This window comes from Caretta caretta, chromosome 8, assembly GCF_965140235.1.
Source record: "Caretta caretta isolate rCarCar2 chromosome 8, rCarCar1.hap1, whole genome shotgun sequence".
Lineage (NCBI taxonomy): Eukaryota > Metazoa > Chordata > Testudines > Cheloniidae > Caretta > Caretta caretta.
Genome location: NC_134213.1, coordinates 19,215,697 through 19,240,335, shown reverse-complemented (window position 1 = coordinate 19,240,335; position 24,639 = coordinate 19,215,697). Strand labels below are relative to the sequence as shown.

The 24,639-nt window shown below is 40.1% G+C and overlaps 1 protein-coding gene across 4 annotated transcripts in view; it reads left to right on the top strand.

Moving 5' to 3' along the window:
* The window catches only part of JAKMIP2 (janus kinase and microtubule interacting protein 2), a 106,568-nt gene that overhangs the window by 65,411 nt on the left and 16,518 nt on the right, over positions 1–24,639 (top strand). For all 4 annotated transcript variants that reach the window (XM_048861166.2, XM_048861168.2, XM_048861169.2 and 1 more), the window contains 11 exons: positions 1,901–2,398; positions 8,159–8,368; positions 9,513–9,611; positions 12,522–12,668; positions 15,391–15,531; positions 16,791–16,847; positions 18,621–18,740; positions 20,383–20,511; positions 21,342–21,425; positions 22,572–22,634; positions 23,405–23,503. In XM_048861166.2, coding sequence (XP_048717123.1) covers positions 1,901–2,398; positions 8,159–8,368; positions 9,513–9,611; positions 12,522–12,668; positions 15,391–15,531; positions 16,791–16,847; positions 18,621–18,740; positions 20,383–20,511; positions 21,342–21,425; positions 22,572–22,634; positions 23,405–23,503 — 1,647 coding nt within the window. The remainder of the gene's footprint in view (positions 1–1,900; positions 2,399–8,158; positions 8,369–9,512; positions 9,612–12,521; positions 12,669–15,390; positions 15,532–16,790; positions 16,848–18,620; positions 18,741–20,382; positions 20,512–21,341; positions 21,426–22,571; positions 22,635–23,404; positions 23,504–24,639) is intronic.

Below are 24,639 nucleotides of genomic sequence, written 5' to 3'. Positions count from 1 at the left end.
TCTTCTTAGGAACCATAGGCTGGCTGCCAGGAACTTGAAGGAGTAGTGAGTTTCTCTCATGCTTTCCACTTTGTTTTCTCACTGACCCTCTCTGTCTTTATTTCCACTGTAACCATAGGCTAATAGTACAGTAGCACCACTGTGGTATGCTGTTAGCTGTCAGGGAGAGCTGTGAGCACTCAGCCCCTTTGAAAAACAGAGCGCTCGTATTTATGTGCCTAAATACAGAGCTTAGGGCCTAATTTTAAACAGCCAAGTTTGACAACTTTGACCTGGGCTGTTGCAGAGCTTGGTGCCCTAAGAATGAAGTTGAATATGAGTCACCATGTGATGCAGTTGTGACAAAGGCTAATACCATTCTGGGGTGTATTAACAGGAGGGTCATATGTAAGGAATGGGAGGTAACTGTCCCACTCCGCCTGTCACTAGTGAGGTCTCAGTGGGAGTATTGTGTCCAGTTCTGGGCACCACACTTTAGGAAAGATCTTGACAAATTGGAGAGATTCCAGAGGAGAGCAACAAAAATGATAAAAAGTTTAGAAAACCTGACCTAAGAGGAAAAGTTAAAAAGAACTGGGCCCGTTTAGACTTGAGAAAAGAAGATTGATGGGGGGGGACATGATAACAGTCTTCAGATATGTTAAGGGCTGTTATAAAGAGGACTATGATCAATTGTTCTCTATGTCCACAGAAAGTAGGACAAGTAGCAATGGGCTTAATCTGCTGCAAGGGAAATTTAGGTTAGCTATTAGGAAAAACTTTCTAACTATAAGGGTAGTTAAGCTCTGGAACTGGCATCCAAGGGAGGCTGTGGAATCCCCTTGATTGAAAGTTCGAAGAACAGGTTGGACACCTGTCAGGGATGGTCTAGCTTTAGTTGGTCCTGCCTCAATGCAGGAGGCTGGACTTGATGACACCTCAAGGTCCCTTCCAGCCCTACACTTCTATGATTCTATACGTTGCTCATTGGATTTTTTTTTAAGAAGCCCTAAGAAACACGCTGCTCATTTTTAGGATCTGTCAGGATAACTTTGGTGACCTGAAACTGAAGTGAAACTGCACTTTTAGGACTCTTTTCCCCCTTCGAGATATATTTTGGTTGAGAGTATATCTGAGACCACCTGGGGACAGAATGCAAGAGAAACATGTCACCTCAATGCATATTGCATATGGCATTCGTTAGCTTTAGCAAATCCCATCCTTCAAATCAATTACGATTGTAAGAAGGCACCACCCGTGTCTCCTGGGGGCCTTTCAACTGAGGTAGTATTTTATTATTATTCATTTTTTTATCTTTCCTTGTCTTTCTCACTTTAAAGGGTTTGCTCACTCTCTGAGTCTTTATGGTATTTTTTAAAGGAAATTGCCACGGGAGTTTTTATCATCTTAAAATCCTTCTTTTCCCTTCTTACTGTAAATAATAAGCCTGTCACATTCAGTTCTTATTGAAATCTCTTTCTTCATCAAATTGCATTCCTTCATTGCATGTTCACAGGAGTTTGATTTGTAGGGTTGCTAACGAGCTCTAAGATAAGGTTAGTGAAGATTGTTGGGTTGCTCTGTTATTGCAGGATGGGTCATTGCCCGGGCAAGAGGCTTCAGTCATTTATTTTAATGAACAGCAGTGAAGCACTTGTGTTGAGAAAAAGTATGTAGGGACAAATGCTGAAGTCCTCACTGAGGAAAAACTCCTAATGAGGTCAAGGAGACTTTTTGCCTGAGTAAAGTTGAGTAAGTGCTTTAGGATGTGGCCCATATCTTGTCATACTGAGGGTGAAAGAATCGATGAGTGTCTCAGGTGATTTCCCTCCCTGATTTGCTGGAGTGTATGAGTACTTCAAATGGGCATGGTTTAGAACATATTTCTGGCAGCTGATTTTCTTTTCTTCTCAACCTGTAGGTCAGCAAACTTGAAAGAGAAAAGATTCAAGAAACTAAGCGGATCAGAGAATTGGAGCAACGCAAGCAGACTGTGCAGATCACTGAACTTAAAGCCAAACTCCATGAGGAGAAAATGAAAGAGCTGCAGGCAGTGCGGGAGAACCTAATCAAACAGCATGAGCAGGAAATTACTCGGACGGTTAAAGTGAGAGACAGTGAAATCCAGCGTCTCAAGTCAGCACTGTATGCTTTGCGGGATGGGAGCAGTGACAAAGTAAGGACAGCGCTGACCATTGAGGCTCGTGAAGAGGCCAGGAAACAATTTGACTCCGAGCGCCTTAAACTTTTGCAGGAAATTACTGAACTAAAATCTGCCAAAAAGCAGGTGGACGAGGCCCTTACCAACATGATTCAAGCCGATAAGATCAAGGCGGGTGATCTTCGGAGTGAGCATCAGTCCCATCAGGAAGCCATCTCTAAGATCAAATGGGAGAGTGAAAGGGATATTCGCAGACTGGTTAGTAATCTCCCTATGCACCAAACAGCCAGGGTGACTCCTTACAGCCTTGTTGATTTGCCTCTAGTGCTGATAGGTTTCCTGTTCAGTCAGACCCAGGCAGTGCAAATTAGTTTGCAAACAGATTAAAATACTCCCAGTTACCACATCTCTCTTGGAATTAGGTGAGATGAAGTTGGCGGGAGCTGCTGATGTGAGCTATTCACGGGGCTACTGGAACCCAGGAGGAAATATGCTAATGGTATATTCTGTAACAAATTGGTAGTTTGTGTGTGTATAAATAGATACGCACCCACACCACTGCTGCCTTTTCGGGATGGAATCAGAGCGTCTCCCCACTATGGCCCTATACTGCTAACAGGAATTCTCTTTTAGCTTTAGTGGTAGGGGCTGTGCTTTGGAAGCAGGAGGCTGTCAGCGGACTCACTGCATAAATATTATACCTGCCATCTACAGCAGGAGTCGTCAGTTACTACTGTGCTATCCATGGCCACTCAAAACTTCACCACAGCAGCCGGAATAGGCCCCAGACCCTCCTTCCCCGAAAACACAGGTCCCCAGCACTTGGGTGAAAGGAGAATTTCATTGTGCAGTATAGGGCATAAAACATGCAGATTTATAGCTTTACCAGACTGATAGATGTAACACCTTTGCACCCCAAACGTGGCATAACTCTTTCTATTAGTCTTTCTATTTCCTCTCTGCTTGCCCATGTGCATTTCTTTTTCAAATGTTCTATGTAGGGGAAAGTGGCATTCTCCTTCCAGCTTGCAGTGCAGAAGAAGTAGCTCTATCACAAAGAACATTGTGGTGATGTTCTTCTCTGCAGTGACTTTGTCTTTCTAGCAATCGTGGTTTCCAAAATTAAACCACCTGCACTGCAGGTGCTGGGTGTTTTAGCTAGAAGTGGGACTGAACGAAAGCCCTCAGCTGTACATCCCTGAAATCCAAATCCAGCTCAAAAGACTCTCTCTTTGTAGACATGAATGATCCTAATCTTGCCTTAGGGCTAGTTTGTGCCATTGAGCCATTAGACTGTGTAGGAAGCTGTGCAGCCCCAAGGGACAGTTCTGGGATGGATTATGCCTCAGGAGAGTGCCAGGAAGTGCAAAGGGAGTGTGTGGGGATCCCTCTCCACAGCCGTGGTCCTGCTCCTCTCTCCAAAGCCCTCAGCCTCTTTTGGGCAAATAACACCCCTGGGGTGCACAGAGTTCTGTGACTGACTGTTCCTGGTTCTTGCCCAGCATGTTGACAGAGGGAAAAGGCTTCATGGGCTTTCCTTCTTCTACCAACATTGTCCCAGTCACCAGTGCTAGTCCGGCACCTAATAGTGACCCAGTCACCAGGCACAGTCCGACACCTAATAGTGGACTGAACAGAACCATTGGATCCAAACACCCCAGAACTTGGCGGGTGATGGAAATCTAGATCCAGATTTTTTTGCTGGGGCCCATCTATAATTGTTAATTCATATGCAACATAAAATCAAATTAATCTTCAGAAGCCAGCAGCATGCAATGTGAAGGTCTCCAGCAAAGAGGAAATACTGGGTTTTGCCACACTGCGGTTTCCTCCAGATATTCCATGAGGTTTCCTACATGTTAATAAATCTCAGGTTTGGATTTTCAGCAAGCAGAGGATTTATCTTGCTGGCTCAGAATACTGGACCATCAGTTCCCTCTATCAGTGTCCAAACCTTGTGCTGCAGAGGAAGATGGGAACAAAAAGCCCAGGCACCCAGTCAAATGCACAACACTAAGCAGCACTTAGATCTGCCAGTGATAGGTACTTCATTATTTCAGATAGAGAGAGAGAGAGAGATACTCCTCCTAAACTCTGTACTGATGAGCTTAGATCCCAAAGCCTTAGCTTAGCTGTGTACAATATCTACAATTTTTATTATTGGCCATAAAATTATTATTATTATTTATTATTATTATTATTAGGGCTGTAAATCGCAGTTAACTCACACGATTAACTCAAAAAAAATTAATCATGATTAAAAAAATTAATTGCGATTAATCGCAATTTTAATTATACTGTTAAACAATAGAATACCAATTGAAATATTTTTGATTTTTTCTACATTTTCATATGCATTGTATTCTGTGTTGTAATTGAAATCAAAGTGTATATTATTTTTTATTACAAATGTAAAAATGATAAACAAAAGAAATGATTATTACAAATGTATGATTATTACAATTATGTATGATTATTACAAATGTAAAAATGATAAAAGAAATAGTATTTTTCAATTCACCTCATACAAGTACTGTAGTCCAATCTCTTTGTCATGAAAGTGCAATTTACAAATGTAGATTTTTTTGTTACATAAGTGCACTCAAAACAAAACCATGTAAAACTTTGGAGCATAGAAGTCCACTCAGTCCTACTTCTTGTTCAGTCAACCACTAAGACAAACAAGTTTGTTTACATTTACAGGAGATAATGTTGCCCTCTTCTTATTTACAATGTCACCAAAAAGTGAGAACAGGCATTTGCATGGCACTTTTGTATTTACGTGCCAGATATGCTAAACAATCGTATGACCCTTCATGCTTCGGCCACCATTCCAGAGGACATGCTTCCGTGCTGATGATGCTCGGAAAAAAATAATGCATTAATTAAATTTGTGACTGAACTCCTTGGGGGAGAATTGTATGTCCCCTGCTCTGTTTTACCCACATTCTGCCATATATTTCATGTTATAGCAGTCTCAGATGATGACCCAGCATATGTTCATTTTAAGAACACTTTCACTGTAGATTTCACCAAACGCAAAGAAGGTACCAATGTGAGATTTCTAATCAGCCTAAGGTTTGAGAACCTGAAGTGTCTTCCAAAATCTTAGAGAGACGAGGTGTGGAGCATGCTTTCAGAAGTCTTAAAAGAGCAACACTCTGATGTGGAAACTACAGAACCCAAACCACCAAAAAAGAAAATCAACCTTCTGCTGGTGGGATCTGATTCAGATTATGAAAATGAACATGCATTGGTCTGCACTGCTTCAGATTGTTATTGAGCAGAATCCGTCATCAGCATGGACGCATGGACAAACACCTGTTCTCACTTTCAGGTGACATTGTAAACAAGAAGCGGGCAGCATTATCTCCTGCAAATGTAAACAAACTTGTTTGTCTTAGTGATTGGCTGAATAAGAAGTAGGACTGAGTGGACTTGCAGGCTCTAAAATTTTACATTGTTTTATTTTTGAATACAGTTTTTTGGTACATAATTCTACATTTGTAACTTAAACTTTCATGATAAAGAGATTGCACTACAGTACTTGTATTAGGTGAATTGAAAAATATTATTTCTTTCATTTTTTTACAGTGCAAATATTTGTAATCAAAAATAAATATAAAGTGAGCACTGTACACTTTTTATTCTGTGTTGTAATTGAAATCAATATATTTGAAAATGTAGAAAACATCCAAAAATATTTAAATAAATGGTATTCTATTATTGTTTAACACTGTGATTAATTGCGATTAATTTTTTTTAATCTTGATTCATTTTTTTAATCGCTTGAGAGCCCTTATTATTATTATAAATTTAATTTAATTTAAAAGGAAATTGAAATTCTAGTTGAGCTAATAATATACCTGCAATGCCCCAAACATGTATTTGATCCATTAGTGTCAGGATAAGAGAAGATTTGTATTAGATATTATATGAGTTCTTACTGCATGTTGTGATTATGTCTCCATCTGCAGTTGCTACCTACCAACTTTTCTAATACAAATGATAGTATGGAAAGATTTTAAACAGCAGAGGGGAGCAATGCTCTCTGCTTTAGTCTTTATGGTGTCATCAACAGTTATAGAAACAACACAGAAGGTCAGATTCAGTGCTGGGGTAAGTGGCTACAACTCCACTGGCTTCAAAGGAGTTATGCTCACTTGCAACAGCAACGAATTTGGTCTGGAAAGTTGAATTCACAATTTGGCAGGTAAGTGAAAAAAAATTCAAATTAATTACTTTTTCACTTTTAAATTGCTGGGCTAGACCCTAGAATGGTGTAGATCGTAATATTGCCATTACCCAGTGTTCAGAAAAAGTGGGAAATCAGACCCCCGAAATCAGGAGACTGGTTTAGTAATCATGAGAGTTTCAAAAGAATGAATGTTGGGTTCTTTCTGGTTTGCCTTTTGCTTTTTTGAGCCTTATGGTACTCTTGTGTCATAATTTCAAGCTTCGCTCTGTAATCCTGAGGGCTAGGATCTTCCTTTTTTTCTTAACGGGAAGTTCAAACTCTCAGACAATGGATTTGGGCTTTAAGATAAACACTAAATAGCATGAGACTCACAACAAAATTGTGAGAGTTGGCAACACTAGTCAACTCAGCCCTGTATGAATATTTTGTGAGTGAAATGGTATTTTAAACAGAAAAATGGTCCCTTTTAAAAAGCTTTTGTTTGTATAAGTGCCATGCACTAGGTCAGACTTTGATCTCATTTACGCCAGTGTAAATCCACTGTATCTCCACTGGAATCAATGGGGTTGCATCAGATTGACAAGTGTGTAATAGAGATTAGAATCTGGCCTAGAGTTGCCACCCATCCGGGTTTTACCTGGACAGTCCACATTTTGGCTTCTGTGTCTGAGTACCATCTGGCCCATTAATTTGAAAAATATACTGTTGGGAGGATTTCAGTATGCATGAAAGGCAACAGGATCAGTAAATATCTTTGAGGCTCTGGGCAAAATTCAACACAGGCAGCATTCGGGTTTTGGGGAAATGACTCATGTAACTTTCACAGATTAACATGCATTTTTTTCCCTGAGTGTTTTACAAATTCTGAGTCACAGAATTTCCTTAGGCTCAATGGCATTTAGCTGGCTCATACCTATCTTTAAAGTTTTCAGGGCTTACGTGCAGTGATCTTATTCTAAACGTTAGTTACCCCTTTCTCTTCTAGTCTTCCAGTGTAGCTGCCTGGACAGCATCAGTCATCCAGATTCTAGTGGAAGGGATGAGACACTTCAATATGTGCTGGATCTGCGTGGAACATTAGACAGGCGTGATGCAGCTAATGAAACTTATGGACTTGATTCTCCATTCATTAGAATGACACTGCCAATAGGGAGCGGAGAATGAGGCCCCTAGACTGCAAGTCTACTAAATAGAGGGGACAGATCCTCAGCGGATGTAAATCTATGAAGCTGTGCCAATTTACACCAACTGAGGATCTTACATCTGTGCAAAGTGAGTACACAGACCATATCCTCAGCTGGTGTGAATCAGCATAGCTCCATACCTGGGGATCTAGCCCAATCATATTAATTTTGATTGTTTTCCACTTACTTTGAACTGGTACTGGTGCAACACCATCAACTGTGGTCACTCTGGCTGGCGCTTTGGTCTTCCAGAGACTGTGCATGTTTGATGATGATGAAGTTATAGATTAAACCCTTGGTCTGATTTTCAGAGAAGGTGAGCACCTGCATCTCTTATGTACATCAGCAGGGAGTGAAGACCTGGGCACCTTTGAAAATCAGTCCATATTTTGTGCATAGATGTACTTCTATATCATTCAATTTATGGCCTTTGCTCATCATAGACTTACTAATCCGATGCAATAACTATTTGTTTTTTATGATGTTGAGGAAGTGTGTAATCCATGAGTTTGGTGTACTATTTAACAGCAGATACAGCAGTGAACAACAACGGTAAGGTGATCTCTCCTTACTCCTGCAGTGCTGACATTCTGTTGGGCTTGTGCAGTAACATTGTACTTTTATTTCTTAATTAAGATGGATGAAATCAAGGCTAAAGACAGAATCATCTTTTCCTTGGAGAAAGAACTGGAGACCCAGACAGGCTATGTACAGAAGCTCCAGCTGCAGAAGGAGGCTCTGGATGAACAGCTCTTCTTAGTGAAGGAGGCAGAGTGTAACATGAGCAGTCCCAAACGAGAGATCCCAGGAAGAGCTGGAGATGGATCAGAACATTGTAGCAGTCCTGTAAGTAGGTTTAAATGTAATCCAAAATACAAACAATGGGCTTTATTTGGATTGCAAAATTATTTTGCCCACTTCCTGCATCATTTTCATGTTGCTATAGTAGTTAAGCCTCACTCTGTGAAGTGTCTTCTAGTGGTAATTCTAATTACAGGAAATAGTTCTTGGCACAGGAAATGTCTACTGGACTAAACTATTCAGGGCCTATTTCTTTACTTACACTTTTGTGCAAAGCAGGTATAAGAAGATAAAGGCAGTTGAGAATGACAGTGTTTTCCTTGCTTTCCAACCTGAGTTTTGTTCTGAAAAAACCCTCCTAAGTAGAGTTGTTCAGAAAAGAAGGGGGATGAGAGTGTTTCTGAGGAAAATTTATACAAAAACTAAACATTTTTAGTTTTGTCACAATTTTCATCAGAAATACTTAATTTTTAATCAAAAAACAAAACCAGAATTTTTTATTCCAACAACTGAAAAATGAAAACTTTCATCTGAAAATTGTCAGAAACTGAAAAAAAAATCCCATGGAAAAAATGTTCAAGGAAAGCAGGCACTTTCTGAGAAAATTTTAAATCAACAACCTAATTTTCCATCAAAAAAGTTCCAATGGAAAAATTTTGACCAGTTCTGTTCCTCGGTCCAGAAACCCCTTCTATGAATCTTCCTCCTCAGATATAGCTTTCAAAGTCCAAACGAAGCAGCCTTGAAGGCTCAGGTTGAGACCTATCCAAGTTTCTCCCTTGCAAATGTTTATGTTTCCCTTTGCTTTGAGCAGTTAATGCTTCCTGAGCTAATGAGTTCAGACTAATGACCTGAGCTTGTACCTTATGTGGTCATCAGCACCAGTGCATACTGAATGTAAACTGCTACCAACAGAATGGCATGTCATTTGCACCCATGTTGCACGAGTCAATGACCACACAAGCTGCATTAGATAGTACAGAATGAGGTCCATGCTGTTTTAACTTTTACCCAGCATCCAGGTACTTGTGACAGACGTAAATGATGTCAACCTTACAAATGGGTTTCGTTTCATTAGAAAATGATGATGTGTTCGTCTTTTTTGTGAGCATTCCAGTCCATTTGTTTCTTGTCCAATGGACAGTTTCAGAGGACCTAGAAACTAAATTTTCTTTCTTTCAATTTACAGGATTTACGCAGAAATCAGAAGAGAATGGCAGAGCTGAATGCCACTATCCGGAAGTTGGAGGACAGGAACACACTGCTTGTAGATGAACGAAATGAACTGGTGTGTGCTCTTGTCTGTGTCAGATTGGGGAGGCAAGGAGCTGTAAAGAAAGGAAAGGAAAGAAGAGGAGCCTCCAAGGGTGTTAGAGGCAGAGAAAGTTCATACTGTGACCACCCACTACCTCTAGGGCCCAGGGGCATGAGAGGGTTGGAAATGGCATTGTGGTACTCAGGAAGGCTCAGCTGCCTCAAGGCCTAAGCCAAAGCCCATTGAAGGCAATGGCAAGGGGCTTGGGATGAGGCCCTCGGTCATTAGTCCACCACATTCACTGCCCTCCTGGTATTTTCTGTCTCTTGTGTTTCAATTTAACACGCTACCATTCTGTATATCATGGAATGCCTCAGAAAACACCTCATAAAGCACAACATGGTAGCGCATTACATTTAAACACACGAGGCAACAGTGGGCAGCCACGGCCAGCCCCGGCTGCCAACTGAATCCAGCTCCTGCATCTCCTGGCCCACTCGCCCCAGCCCTGGGGCCTCCTCAGAGGGCTCTGTGGATGATGCCAGTCTAGGTCTCAGATCCACAGTTCATAGGGGTCGAGGCTTAATCTGCCACAGTTCAGAGGGTTCTTGAGGAGTTTACCAGGAAATTTCACAGTAACCCCGTCAGCCAATCTGAGATGGATTTCCTGTTTCACTGGTGACCTTTTTTCTAGTTCTGCTACAGATGAACAGCCCATAATCCCTGAACTCCAACAAGGACACTGTGTCACAATAAATAACTTGGTAAAATAATTAGAGTTATAAATGCAATACTAGTATTTTAAAGATACACATGATATTATACACTATAAAGCTTTTGATTAATATACTCACACCCTTTCTTGATGACCTGGTGCTAAGACACAAAGGCCCAGCCTCCCCTCAGGTTCCTTAATTGTTGACAGGGAGGTGCAGAGTTTAGAAGAAACTAGAGCTAAGAGCTATTGCAGCTAACTTAGAGTTTTACTTAACTAACTGACTTAAAACTTAAAATTAAATTAACAGACTAATAAACTAAGAACGAAGAAGCGTGGAGCTTAGAAACTTAGAGAACAAGCTCCCAAGCACAAAACTTAGAAAAACCCTCAGAAACTTAGAAGCTTAGACACTTTTTTGGCAAGGTGGGTCACCCTCTTTTGTAGGGCTTGAGCACTCAGGCCCTCCTTCTATGTCCAAACTTAGTTTCCTCACCCACTGAAATGTTGGGGTACACTTACTCCATAGGCTGGTATGTTTGTACATATTGATGCCATATACATACATATTAATGACATTAGATCATTCTTACATTTGTTATTTTTGTCCTCCTGGTTATTTCGGTTATTTCCTTGTGGTGTACCTGTTTACAGAGAGTATGAACTTTGGAAAGCCCCCTATGCCAACCTGCTTCAACACATCCTTTATCTATCTATGTTAAAGATCACAGCCATATATGGACCTTATGCCTTAACTCATCACTATTTACCTAGGTGAAAGGTCCCAGACATATGTGTGCTAACTTTGCTATCTGGGTGAAAGGTCCCAGACATATGTGTGCTAACTTTGCCTTAGCTCAATATACAGAATGTGGCCTGTAGGTCCCTTGCATTACAGCCAAACTACTTTAATATAAACCTGTAAACCTATTATAATAAAACAAATAATCAAAGTCATAATAAAATAAGAAACCTATAAGAAAAGATATATAGGCAAGCAAGCAGGCTAGCCCTAGAGGCTACAACAATAAATTCATTTCTTTATCAGATTGACTCTTAGAACAGGATAGGTGTGCCTTTAAGTGAACATCAGTGCTTTTTGACCTTCATCATTTCTGCAGTTGTAGTAAAAGATTAAGTTTTTGAAAAGCAGTGCTGTTTCCATTACGTTCATTGTGGAAGCAATAACCATGATTAACTCAGTATGTGTTAATATAGATATCTTGTGTGCCTCGGTGGTATTAATTAATACTTGTAAATGATGTCTTACCAACATTTCAGTAATACAGCAAAATGCATTACTTTTATTGATTTGATTATGTATCTCTCTCAAAAACTTGGCTTCTAAAAGATTATACCATTAACATTCACCCTACTTTGCTCTTATGGATACAAACTTTTAAATTACTGAAGTATTTTTTAATGAGAAAATGCCACTTCTTTGAAAATGACTGTAAACAGACCTTAGATAATGGGCATATTTATTAAATAATATAGTATGACTAAGTACTGTGCCATGGAAGGAAAACACCCAAAGGACAATGGAAAAGGGACAAAGGGCTTTATGCCTAAAATGGCAACTTGAGATTCCTCCTTCCCTGCCAGAAAGGATTGTTTTGTTTTGCCTTTTTAAACAGGAATTGAGTGTTATTCAGTGGAACTCATCTTGTAAGGAAGGAGGACATTTAAGTGGATAAGAATATAGACATTGATATATTAGAACATGCTACTACCTACAAAAATGCCTTCTCACTGTTAAGCAATGGTTTGATTAAAATAAATCTACTGTTTTATACAAATATGTATATGTTCTGTTGTCCATCAAGAGCCCAAGCTATGGATGTGATATTTACTATCAGCGTAACTTGGGCCATTCAAGGACCAATCCAACTCTTTCTTTTGGTAAGGAAGTCAGTATGACACAGTCGACAGGTTCTATTCCCAGCTCTGCTTCTGGCCTCCTGGGTGACCTTGGACAAGTCATGTTGTCTCTCTGTGCCTCAGTTTCCCCATGTGTAAAAGGGACCTCCTTTGTACAGTGCTTTGAGATCTATGGATGAAAAGTGCTATATGAGAGTTAGATGATATTATTCTGTCAGTTCCGTTTCATACTTTTGTTCAGGGCTTTGTTGGGACAATAGTCACCTGGGAAGGAGAGAGAAGGCAAGAGCCCACAGTGAAGGAAGGAAAATCCATTTTTAACTTGTCATTATTATTCATTATTACAGTTGAAACGTGTTCGAGAAGCTGAAAAACAATGCAAACCTCTCCTTGAAAGGAACAAGTGCCTCACCAAGAGAAACGATGAACTGATGCAGTCTTTGCAGCGCATGGAGGAGAAACTCAAAGCAATCACTAAAGAAAATGTAGAAATGGTTGGTATTGAACACCAAGCACAGATCTGTATATATATATGCACTTCCACAGGCTTCAACGTGGTCTTTCATAAATTAGATTTACAGGCCTTCACCATGAAAAACAGCTGTGCCCTCAGTTCATGTCTTACTCTGACATTTTTCTTCCATCCAGGCCTGGCTGTAAATACTTTATGGAAGGGAAAATATTAAGAGCTACATTTTCAGCCAGCTTCATGTTGGTCTTTGCGTTTGCATTTTTATGTGCACATCTGTGGCAGATAAAGAGCATCATCTGCTTCACAGAACCCCCACATGTCAGGCATTTGGGCAGCGTGGGTGCATGCATCATTTGTGGGCATAACTAGATGCATGTGGAAAAGTGGGTATACAAATGTGATGTCTGGAGCTGTAAACTGCACCACAAATGGGAGACCTGGAACTGTAAATTTCACCCGAAATATTTGTTCTATTTTGTGTGGTTGCTTTTTTACATGTGGGAAAAGCTCTCTTCTTTATAAATCCATTAACATGGAACTGCTGCAGTTTTCAAAAGGGTTATAACACTTTCCTACACTCATTTTGGTGTTTTGGCATTAACAAAATGTACAAGTAATATCTATGGCTACAGCCAGGAATAATGCAGCCAGGTGCTGAGCAGCCTTGCCCACATAGCATTTGCTAATGTATCTCATCCCTGATTTGTGATTTCCACTGCACATCGCTTGAGCAGGCTGGTTGCTTTTCCATATGGGTCCTGCTCCACTGGTGATTAGGAGACTATCAGATTCATTTTAATTTCTTCTGCAAGCAGGGATTTCACATCCAGCTTAACAGAGGTTAAAGTTACAGGGTTAATCTACCCTAAAACAGTGTAACCAATCCATGTCCTGCAAACAGGCAAATCAGTGTTGACACTATAGACATTACAACACTTGTTCTACAGCACTACAGACTTCTACCGCTTCCACTCAAAGAATTCTCCCTTGTGCTTTCTGTGCGCCAGTCACTAGAGGGCAACATCATGATATATAGATAGTAGGGCTGTCAATTAATCGCAGTTAACTCATGCGATTAACTCAAAAAAATTAATTGCGATAAAAAAATTAATCACGATTAATCGCATTATTAAAAAATAGAATACCAATTGAAATGTATTAAATATTTTTGGATGTTTTTCTACATTTTCAAATATATTGATTTCTGTTACAACACAGAATTCGAAGTGTACAGGGCTTACTTTATATTATTATTTTTATTACAAATATTTGCACTGTAGAAATTATAAAAAGAAATAGTATTTTTCAATTCACCTCATACAAGTACTGTAGTGCAATCTCTTTATCGTGAAAGTGTAACTTACAAATGTAGATTTTTTTTCTGTTACATAACATCACTCAAAAGCAAAACAATGTAAAACTTTTGTGCCTACAAGTCCACTCAGTCCTACTTCTTGTTCAGCTAATCGCTAAGACAAACAAGTTTGTTTGCATTTATGGAAGATAATGCTGCCTGCTTCTTATTTACAATGTCACCTGAAATTGAAAACAGGCATTCGCATGGCACTTTTGTAACTGGTGTTGCAAGGTATTCACATGCCAGATATGATAAACGTTCATATGCCCCTTCATGCTTTGGCCACCATTTCAGAGGACATGCTTCCATGCTGATGATGCTCTTTAAAAAAAATAATGTGTTAATTAAATTTGTGACTGAACTCCTTGGGGGACAGTTGTATGTTCTGTTTTACATTCTTTGTGTTTTATCAAATCTGCTGTGAAAGTGTTCTTAAAACAAACATGTGCTGGGACATAATCTGAGACTGCTATAACATGAAATATATGGCAGAATGTGGGGTAAAACAGAACAGGAGACATACAGTTGTCCCCCAGGGAGTTCAGTTACAAATTTAATTAACGCATTATTTTTTTAACGAGCATCATCGGCATGGACACATGTCCTCTGGAATGGTGGTTGAAGCAAGAAGGGACATATGAATCTTTAGCTCATCTGGCACATAAATATCTTGCAGTGCCAGCTACAACAGTGCTATGTGAAGGCCTGTTCTCGCTTTCAGGTGACATTGTAAACAAGAAGCAGGCAGCATTATCTCCTGCAAATGTAAACAAACTTGTTTGTGGGAGCGATTGGCTGAAGTAGGACTGAATGGACTTGTAGGTTCTAAAGTTTTACATTGTTTTATTTTTGAATGCAGTTATTTTTGTACATAATTTTACATTTGTAAGTTCAACTTTCATGATAATGAGATTGCACTACAGTACTTGCATTAGGGGAATTGAAAAGATACTATTTCTTTTGTTTTTTACAGTGCAAATATTTGTAATCAAAAATAAATATAAAGTGAGCACTGTACGCTTTTCATTCTGTGTTGTAATTGAAATCAATATATTTGAAAATGTAGAAAACATCCAAAAATATTTAAATAAATGGTATTCTATTATTGTTTAACAGCGCGATTAATCGCTATTAATTTTTTTAATCGCTTGACAGCCCTACTGCATAGCCTCATGCAGAATAAATTACAATTTAACTCCCTGACATTCTCTCCTTTTTACAATTAAGGGATGGTAAAGAGTAGTAATGTCATGACAATTTTGCAACTGATGCAGATTTAAAAGAACATGAAAACATTGCCTGATTAAAGGGGGGACTTTAAAGTACTGACTCTCATTTTATCTTTCTTTATTTCTCTCTATATATATATGTTTTGTCTTCTAAACAGAGAGAAAAAATGACATCACACCCTCCACTGAAGAAATTAAAATCTCTCAATGACTTAGATCAAGCTAACGAAGAGCAAGAAACTGAGTTTTTAAAGCTTCAAGTTATAGAACAACAGAACATAATTGATGAGTTAACAAGGGTATGTCTAGCCCATCAGGAATTAAAAGCAATCACATATAACTGACATCTTCATCTCATAACAGACAGGATTTGAGTGGTAACATTTTAATAATAATGATGCTTTATTATTTCTAGGATGTGAATTTTAAAATACAGTCTCACAGTACAATTTTGTGGGTGCAATTATGTGTGGGCACAGTTTGTGTCATTTTGTAGATATGTGTAATCCAGTAATTAGATGTCTAAATGACAATTAGCTGTAAGAAAAAAATAGTTACAAGAAAGAAGAATGATGTCTTATTCAAAATCAGGTCCCCAGTGTGTTTCACAAAATGATATCCTAAAAATTAACATGTAAAACAGTAATATAGTTCCAGGATTCAATAAAATAGAAAACAGCGAGCCTAAAATATATACAGTAGTTGCAGAATGTCTTATACAATTAGATATATGCAATATAGTACAGAATACAGATGCAGAGTTCTGTATAGGGAAGAGAGAAAAAATAAGTTTGCAGCTGAGAAATAAAGTGACGCAGAGAGAGGATTGTTCCAGATTTTGGAAACTGAAGAGTGAGAAGACTTTGTACCCCCACGGGAAGACTGGTTTTAACTAAGAAAAGAGGGGCCTCTCCCCAGTTTTAGTCTTGCCAAAAGGATACATTCTTCATTGCACTGTTCACCTCATCAATAATACTGTACGTCTGAATCTTGGGTACATCAGTGAGGTTAAGAAGTGCTGATGTTAGAATCCCCTTAAGAAGCCTCAGATGTGACACAGAAGCAGATGTTGTTAGACAGCCGTTCACTAGTAATTTGGATACAGCTCTTCATGTTAAATGCCCCTTTCCAGGACATTTGCAAGATAATATGAACAAAATCAGATTCCACAGAAATCTGTTGCATCGTCTAAGACATCCTGCTTGGGAAACGGACATGAAGTCAACAATAACACAGCCCAATGACTTTGAGATAGACAGATATCAACGATGCATCTGCAGACAAGGCAAATAGTATACTTCAAATCTCATGGCCCCATCCCACTCCCCATGATGACCAGGCCCTGTACAAATTGTTTAACAGAAATGACAGCTACACGACATGAGTAAATGGCTGGAGCTTCTTTTCAGATGTCATAACTTCTGGTCACCCTTTCAACCTTAAATAGCAGTGTTCTGCACAAAGAACTAGATCCTCAGCTTGTGTAAATAAGACTAACTCCATTAAAGTCAATGGAACTATGAAATATTGGATCATATTTCTTAACTGTATTTTCCAGGATAGGGAAAAGCTGATTCGTCGCAGGAAGCATAAAAGAAGTTCAAAGCCAATTAAGGTAAGAGGAAAACTACTCTGTCTTACTGTAACAATGCCAGTGGGCTTTTCAGGAAAACAATCCGTGAAAACCTGAGGAAACAGATGATGTTTGGTTGCAGTAAGCTCCCTTAGCAATGGGGTTCAAAGGAATCTGAATTTCTTTGGAAAAGCTTTTCAATCCTATTTTTCCTTTAAAATAATAATATAATTATTTACCATCTGCTTTTCTGTAGATACCAATTTCAGGTCCTGTTGGGATCATATTTTTGTCCTGAAAGACTCTTCAATCTGTCTGCTGCTGTTGGTTAATACTAATACTAATCCAATCCTGAAATCCTTATTCACGCAAAACTTCCATTGACTTTAATATTCTCGTAAACTGAAATCCCTGGCCCAGATCCTACGCAGCACTCAGCTCAGAAGAGAAGAAGGGTGCAGAGGTCTTAAGTCATTTGTGGTGCTCTGATCCTCAATCTAGTCCAGTCCCTGCAATAATTTAGAGCAACCCGAGGGATGAGCTAATTTATGCCAGCTGCCAGTGCTTCCATCAGCTGGATTTAGGGAACCCCCAGCCATGTCTCCTGTGCCTTAGAAACTGCTAGGTTAGCTCTGTGCCACCAGAGGACTCTCAAATGGCCAGATTCACCAGGTTAGGGCAACTTTTCTCCGCCAGAGTCATGCAAGTCTGTCCTGTCATTCAGCAGAATCAGGCCCAATAAGTCCTATGGTAAATTGAGGTACTGTCACATAATTTCATTAAGGATTTTAAGGTTGCACACAACAGGCAGAACTGAGGCTAAGGAATGAGCCCAACATGTCCCTGTTTAACTTTATTTCTAAATAAGCAACCAGAAATTGTACTGCTCAGTAGGGTATAGCAGTGTTCTTCATTTCTAAAAAAAGTACACATACACAAGGATTTCTAAGCATCTTCAGTTCATCCCTTCTGCATGACTCAAACAGTGGGGATTTATTAGAGGGCTGTAATCTGACAGCATTAGAAGAGAAAAATACTGTAGTGCAACAGTGCATCTTAAATTCTTATTGATCCATCTGTCTGCATAAGTATTCTACTGTGTGCCAAGCATTAAATGCTGAAATCAGTATCCTGAAATCCAAACCTGCTGGTTAAGCAGTTCTACCATCATAGAATGTGACTCACATTTTTTCTGTGATGTGTTTAATTCAGTCTAGGTGGCAAGATATTCAACCTTAACCAAAACACATAGTTTGAACAGCATTCTCGCTGAGGTAGCAATTACCACACCAGTTTTACTTTCATGTAAATCCACTGACTTACTCAAGATAGACAGTGATAGGAGAATCAGGTTCATCATCTCAGTTCTGCACAACAGGACATCTCTGGTATTGTGGCATTGTCCTTTAAGACAGGACTAAAAGATGGTTGCTCTGAACAGCTTTATGAAGTAACAACATATGATTCTATTCCCTTCAGATGGGGGTGGAGGCTTCTCTCTTGGGATATTGATACTCTCTGACGCTACATTGTCTGATAGTTTTAGACTACAGGCCAGATACATAACTGATGCGAATGAATAAGCACAACGCCATGGACCTCAATTCACCAGCTGATTATAGGGACCTATGTGTGGTTCCTTTCAGAGGGATCTGGTGTTTGGAAATGCAACTTATGGCTCTTCTTTCATGTCTTGTGGTTCTTTTAAAGTGCCTACTAAAGTGTTTTTGGAACTGGCTAACACTGCCCCATATATAACCCCATGCTGTTTGCCTCCAAAAGGGGTTCAGAAACCACATGTTCTTCCTGTTTTAGAGACATATAGTGGATACTGTTTTTGGCTACGATGATGACTCCTTGGACTCTGAAACCTCATCCATGGCCTCATTCAGAACAGACAGAACACCAGCAACCCCAGACGATGACCTGGATGAGGTAAGAATTGGCTGCCTCGCTATAATTGGAGCTAGATTTTGAAGAGAAATTAGTTCCCAAAACAAGCAGCCAGGGCCTCAAACATTGGGTGTACAATGGGTGCTGAGCTCTTCTGTCAATTTGGCCTCAGTTTTAGACATGGAGATCTTGAAAATCTAGCCCTGAGCTTTTTGGAAATCTATCCCCTAGAACCTGCAATAAGAATCACTAAATATGCAAATTATCTATATTGTTAAGCTTAGGTTTCATTTCTTTCCAATTACTTTGTTGAAAAGTACTTGTAGTTGGTACTAGTCTGGCCAACCAGTTCATCAGTCACATCCGCCAGGCAGAAAACTGAGCCCTGAATCAGTCCCTCTGGGTAGTTCCGCAAGCCTTGCTTTTCCCAGTTCACCTTGAATGTCCATGGCTCAATACTCCCCCATCAGTTTTTCGGAGTCCACAATTCTCTCCAGGCCCTGAAAGTTCCTTAACTGAGCATTGTACTTCCATTAGTAATGAACCACAGACACACTCACATACTGACACCATGAGCCTCATCAGGGACAGAACACAGGGGCCTTCAGCACCAAAAGCAAAGAACGTACCACCTAAGCGAAAGTAGAGTTCGTTTGCCTGCCCGGTAGTGGAAGACAGGGGAAAATCCACTAGAGGAAGCCATGATCCCATGCACAAGCAAGCCCATGCACCACAACATGAATGATGCAGTCATTCCAGAAGGCACCAACAATGGGGCAGTGATTAGTACTTCTTGGGAAAAGATACCCAGGTAGAAAAACTTCCTGTCTGCTCACAGTCCTTCAACCATTGTGCGGCAGGGTGGATGTTGGAGACAAAAAAATTTTTTTGAATCTGTAGGTCTCATTGCTGATGCAAAAGGTAATGACAGGCCTTGAGCCAGAGTCTACTCTCACTTACGTCTGTGTCAATCTGGAATACTTCCACGGAAGTTAGTGAGCCATATTTACTACCCAGATCCCTCTGGCACGCGCAAGTCAAACTTGGTGCAGGAGGTAATATAATTTGCCCACACTTCCTGCTCTGCCAGGATGTACAGCCAGAAAGTAGGAGGGGCTAGCTGGGAAGGAGGCAGGGCCAGAACACCCAACGGATGTGCTGATTCAGCTGAATAAGCCCCAGCCTTATTCTAACACTATGCTCCAGGACACAAGGCAATGGCAGTCCCCCTCCAGGAGTGAATCTCTTCTCAGATTTAGATGCCCTTTCAGCGCATAGAGTGACAAATTGTATTTTCCTGTGCCTGAACGGGAGAGTCAAACCTTCTTAGTGATGTGGAGTTACTCTGGATTAACACCAGTGTCACTGAGAAACATGGTAGAAATCTACAAAACCTTGTGATCCAAGCAGCCCTGGTCTGTTTTCCTGACAACTTGCTAAATCTGAAATAAAAGTAACTCCAGACCCAGATTAAAAATCCATAAACATTTTCGAAATTCCACACCTTTACCACCACTACAACACGCTCATTACAAATCTGTTTTGACTCAAGCACTTTGGTTGATAATACATGGTAAAGTTGGAAACCTACGTTGGCCACAATAAGCCACATTTTAGGCACTTCTCTCCTTTGCAATGCTCCTGTGTCTGCTGCTTGTACAGCACGTTCTTTCTGTTCATACAGAGTTTAGCAGCAGAAGAATCAGAGCTGCGATTTCGGCAGCTAACAAAGGAATACCAGGCCCTGCAGAGGGCATATGCATTACTGCAGGAACAGACTGGAGGCATCATAGATGCTGAAAGAGAAGCCAAGGTCAGTCTTTGTCTGGAGGGGCGGGTGCGTGTTCAGCTGCAACTAGAAACTAGTGCATACAAACCTCCCAAAGAGAACATCAAAGTGGCATCTAAGACACGGTTGCTAAATGACAGTTTCACTCATTTTGCAGAGCATATTTAAAGGGGCAACATTATTAAAGATGGACACAATGGATGGACCCATAATATACTATTTACCTGCTGAGCCAGGAAAAATGGGTGATTCTGTAATTGGTACAGACAATTCCCCATTTTGTGCATCAGGGTGCACGTTTTTGCAGGCACAAAGGACACCTGTAGGTTTTTGTGGGTTCAAACGTTTCATCTTCTTTTGAACATGCGTTTGAAAGTCTTTAACAGGTGGATGTAGTTATTCTGTAAAAGGTGCTAATTATCCAGTTTATATTAAATCTTCCAAGACTAAAAGATTTCCCATCTGTAGTGTGGGGATAATTTCTTTCTCCCACCTTTTTCCTATCTTGTCTATTTAGAATGTAATCTCTTCAGAGCAGGGACTGCTTCTTGCTGTGGTTTTGTACATTATCTAGCACAACAGAGGCCTGATCTTGGTTGGTACTACTGCAATACAATGAACAGCAATTATAAGTTTTGGGGCCTGATTCTCCACTGCCTCGGCCCTTGTGTCATGATTTATGCCAGTGTAAACCAAGTGTAAAATGGGCATAAAATGCAAACAAGTCAGACTCGTAGTGTTTTACATTCACTTTGTAGGAGGCCAGACTGCTGTGCTCAGTTTCCTATGCATTGAAAATCCAAAAAACTGTATTTCTGCTTGTTCCTATTTAATGATGTAACTGACTTTAACAGGCACAGGAGCAGCTCCAAGCAGAAGTCCAGAGGTATAAAGCAAAAATAGAAGATCTGGAAACAACTTTGGCACAAAAAGGACAGGTAGATGCTTCGTAGTGGGTATTTTCTTTGTTGTTTTGGACTGTAGCTAATCTCTGCTTCTGCTCACATAGGCATGAATGCAGGCCATCAGAGGTCCTGGGTATAGTATCTTGTTTGCTTCACAAGTTTTGCAGGACAGTAGCACAACAAGCAGTTACTACTGTGGAGTACTGATGCTGCCAGGGCTGGGTTTAGACTTGTTAGTGCACAGGTGAGGATTAGATTACAGTTGTCCTTCAAGAGACCCTGGAGAATTTTTAGTAATGGTAGCCGCTAGCAAAATAAGTGCTTTGTGATCCCACTCCAGCTCAGAGAAAAGATATCAAAGAACACACTTCACATCCTTTCTTGTCATGTTGAGAGGCAGAGACATTATTAACAATACTTCGCATTTCTATAACAAATTTTGGGTCTGATTTTATGCTGGTATCTCCATCAAAGTCAATGGAATTGCTCCAGATTTATATTGATGTAACGGAGATCGGATTCTGGCCCTTGACTTTCAGATCTTTACAAATCCTAATTACAGCTTATTTAAAGTTCTTTATAAATACATATTAATTAAACCTCAAAATCCCAAAGTAGCTAGGGGAGAGGGGGAATCACTTCACCCACCACTAAAATGCAGACTTCTGGGTAGAATTTCACATCTGTTTAACACCACACAGGATCACTGCAAAACAACTGAGGACAGGAAATTAACATTGACAATATTTGAAACTTCAGTGGGAATTTAGGTTGGTAGAAGGCTGGGTGGGACAATGAGATTAATATCTGTACTCTTACAAAATGTGCCATAGGAACCATGAGTGCTCATGATCCCATTGTACATCCCAATACTTGTTACAGCATGTCTGTGACGCCATCGTGGGGCATTGTTTCTATACTGGCTCAAAGGGAAGGAGCACCACATTCTAATGAAAAGACTTAATGGGTTCAGAAGCTTTGCTACTCATTTATAGATTAATATATTGTTACGAACATACAGCTACTATAGATTCTACCTCTGTTAGATAGAAAAAAGCCTATCACGGTAATATCCAACACTGCACATTTGTTAATCATGTTCAATTTCATGTGGACTCCCAGGCTAAGCACTGAAATAGTTACCCGATTATTATATAACAGTGTTACTTTACCAAACAGGATTCCCACTGGGTAGAAGATAAACAGCTTTTCATTAAGAGGAACCAGGAGCTTTTGGAAAAGGTAAGCTTTAAGGCCTCAGGTATTAGAGGTTTTTAGGGGATACAATATGCATACACATTGTGGATGGAGAATTTGGTGCTTATGAATGTTTTGAATGGTATGGACAGGCTCTGCTATTCTATTCCTAGGTTTAGTCACACAGGTCTTCATATATAGGCCATGTCTGACAGGCACAGTCCCTACGGCAACATCACTACTGCAAGGCTGGGACAGGGACTGCCAATCATGTTACATTATGCTAAGTCTTTACTGTTGCTATCTAAGGCTGGAGATTTTGATCCCGTGCTTAAAGTGACAAAACTGTGCTTCTAGAAATAAAAAGCATCCCCTCCTTGTAGCATCAGTACTCTTTACTACGGGATATATATCGGGTACATTTGTCCAAAATGTCTACGTGACTTAGGAACCTATGTGATTGCCTTTCAATGGCACATAGGTTCCTAAATCACTTAAGTGTTTTTGAAAATGTTACTTATAATCTTTTAAACTGAGATTTTCAAAAGTGGCGAGGTACATAATTCCTTTGAAACTTCCAGCCATTGCCTTCAATGAGCTTTATAGAGTTTGTTTTCAAAGTTCATCTGTAAAATAAAGTTTGATCAAGTAAAACAGCAACTTTGGAAACATCTTCCTGTTTGGGGTTTTGCACCGTTTGAACCCTCTTTATTCTTTGAGCTGCCAGTTCCTATCTTTGCGTTTTGGTTTGTTTTTGGAACAATCAGTGGTTTTGAAATGGCAGCACAAACCATTAATTCAAATATTTCTACTAGATAGAAAAACTGGAGGCAGACAACAGCCGATTGCAACAGGAGCTGCAGGATGCCAGGGACCAGAATGAACTGCTGGAGTTCCGGAATCTAGAGCTTGAAGTAAGAAACTGCAGTTTCTCATTCTCGGATGAACTGTTTGAGAGGCAGCAGTGTCTGACTATCGTTAGAGCAGGGGACTGAGAGTCAGGAGACATAGGTTCTAGTCAGAGGTGACATATGGCAGGGGCATGCAGAGTCACATCCTCCCCCCACCCCACACAGATTTGCTGCTTGGCTTGTACTGAGCATGCTCACATGGACTGAGCGTGCTTAATAATATCTGCTAAAGCCAGTGCCCTCACTCTGACACCCCCCACCCCAATTGGAGGTATGGTTCTAGTCTTGTCTCTACTTCTGATTCACTGTGTAACTTCAGGCTTGTCACTTGACTTCTCTGTGCCTCAGTATCCCAATCTGTAAAATGAGGATAAGGAGATCCCCAGATAAAAGGCATTATACAAATGCAAATTATTGTCATTAGTGTTTCATAGATAGTAGTGTCAAAACCAGGACAGTGCCTGTGATGTCTTGTTCTGGGCTGGTACAATGCCTAGCACAATGAGGTCCTGGTCCTTACCTGGCACTACTGCAATACAAATAATAACTAATACAACAACAGAGTCTGCAGGCAGAAAGTACCCAGACTAGCCAATCAAGTCCATGCTCTGCCATTTTAGAGGCGCTATACCCCCCACTCAGGCCATCTCCACTTGCTGATCATCTCTTATTATGACTTTAACAAGAATCACCCAAGTTTATACACTTACTGAAGGGGATACTCTGACCATGGATAGGCCATGGAAGTTCAGGTTCAGTGTCACTCGTGGGAAGATGAGGAGGGTGACTCTGAGCCTATTCTGCCCTTTCTATTAGTGTGCCTGGATCTGGGTTTAGTTGTATTTACTCTGCTTTTGGAGTCCAAGAAAAATAATCCTGCCTTGCTTTGATTTTCCAGCCCCATCCCTGTTTTATTCTTCTGCTGTGGTTTTCAAGTAACATTTAGGGCTTCATTTGCTCACAAATCAGAGCTTATAGGTATCTCAATCCTTTCCTAACTCTCACAAAGAAGAGTTGTGACAGATCCTTTCTGATAAATCTTACAGACAGCCTCAGCTGTCAGCTGTGTTTGATATAAAACTAAATTGACAAATGGCTCAATTAAATGTCCCATAAACTAAAATACGTTTGCAAGTTAA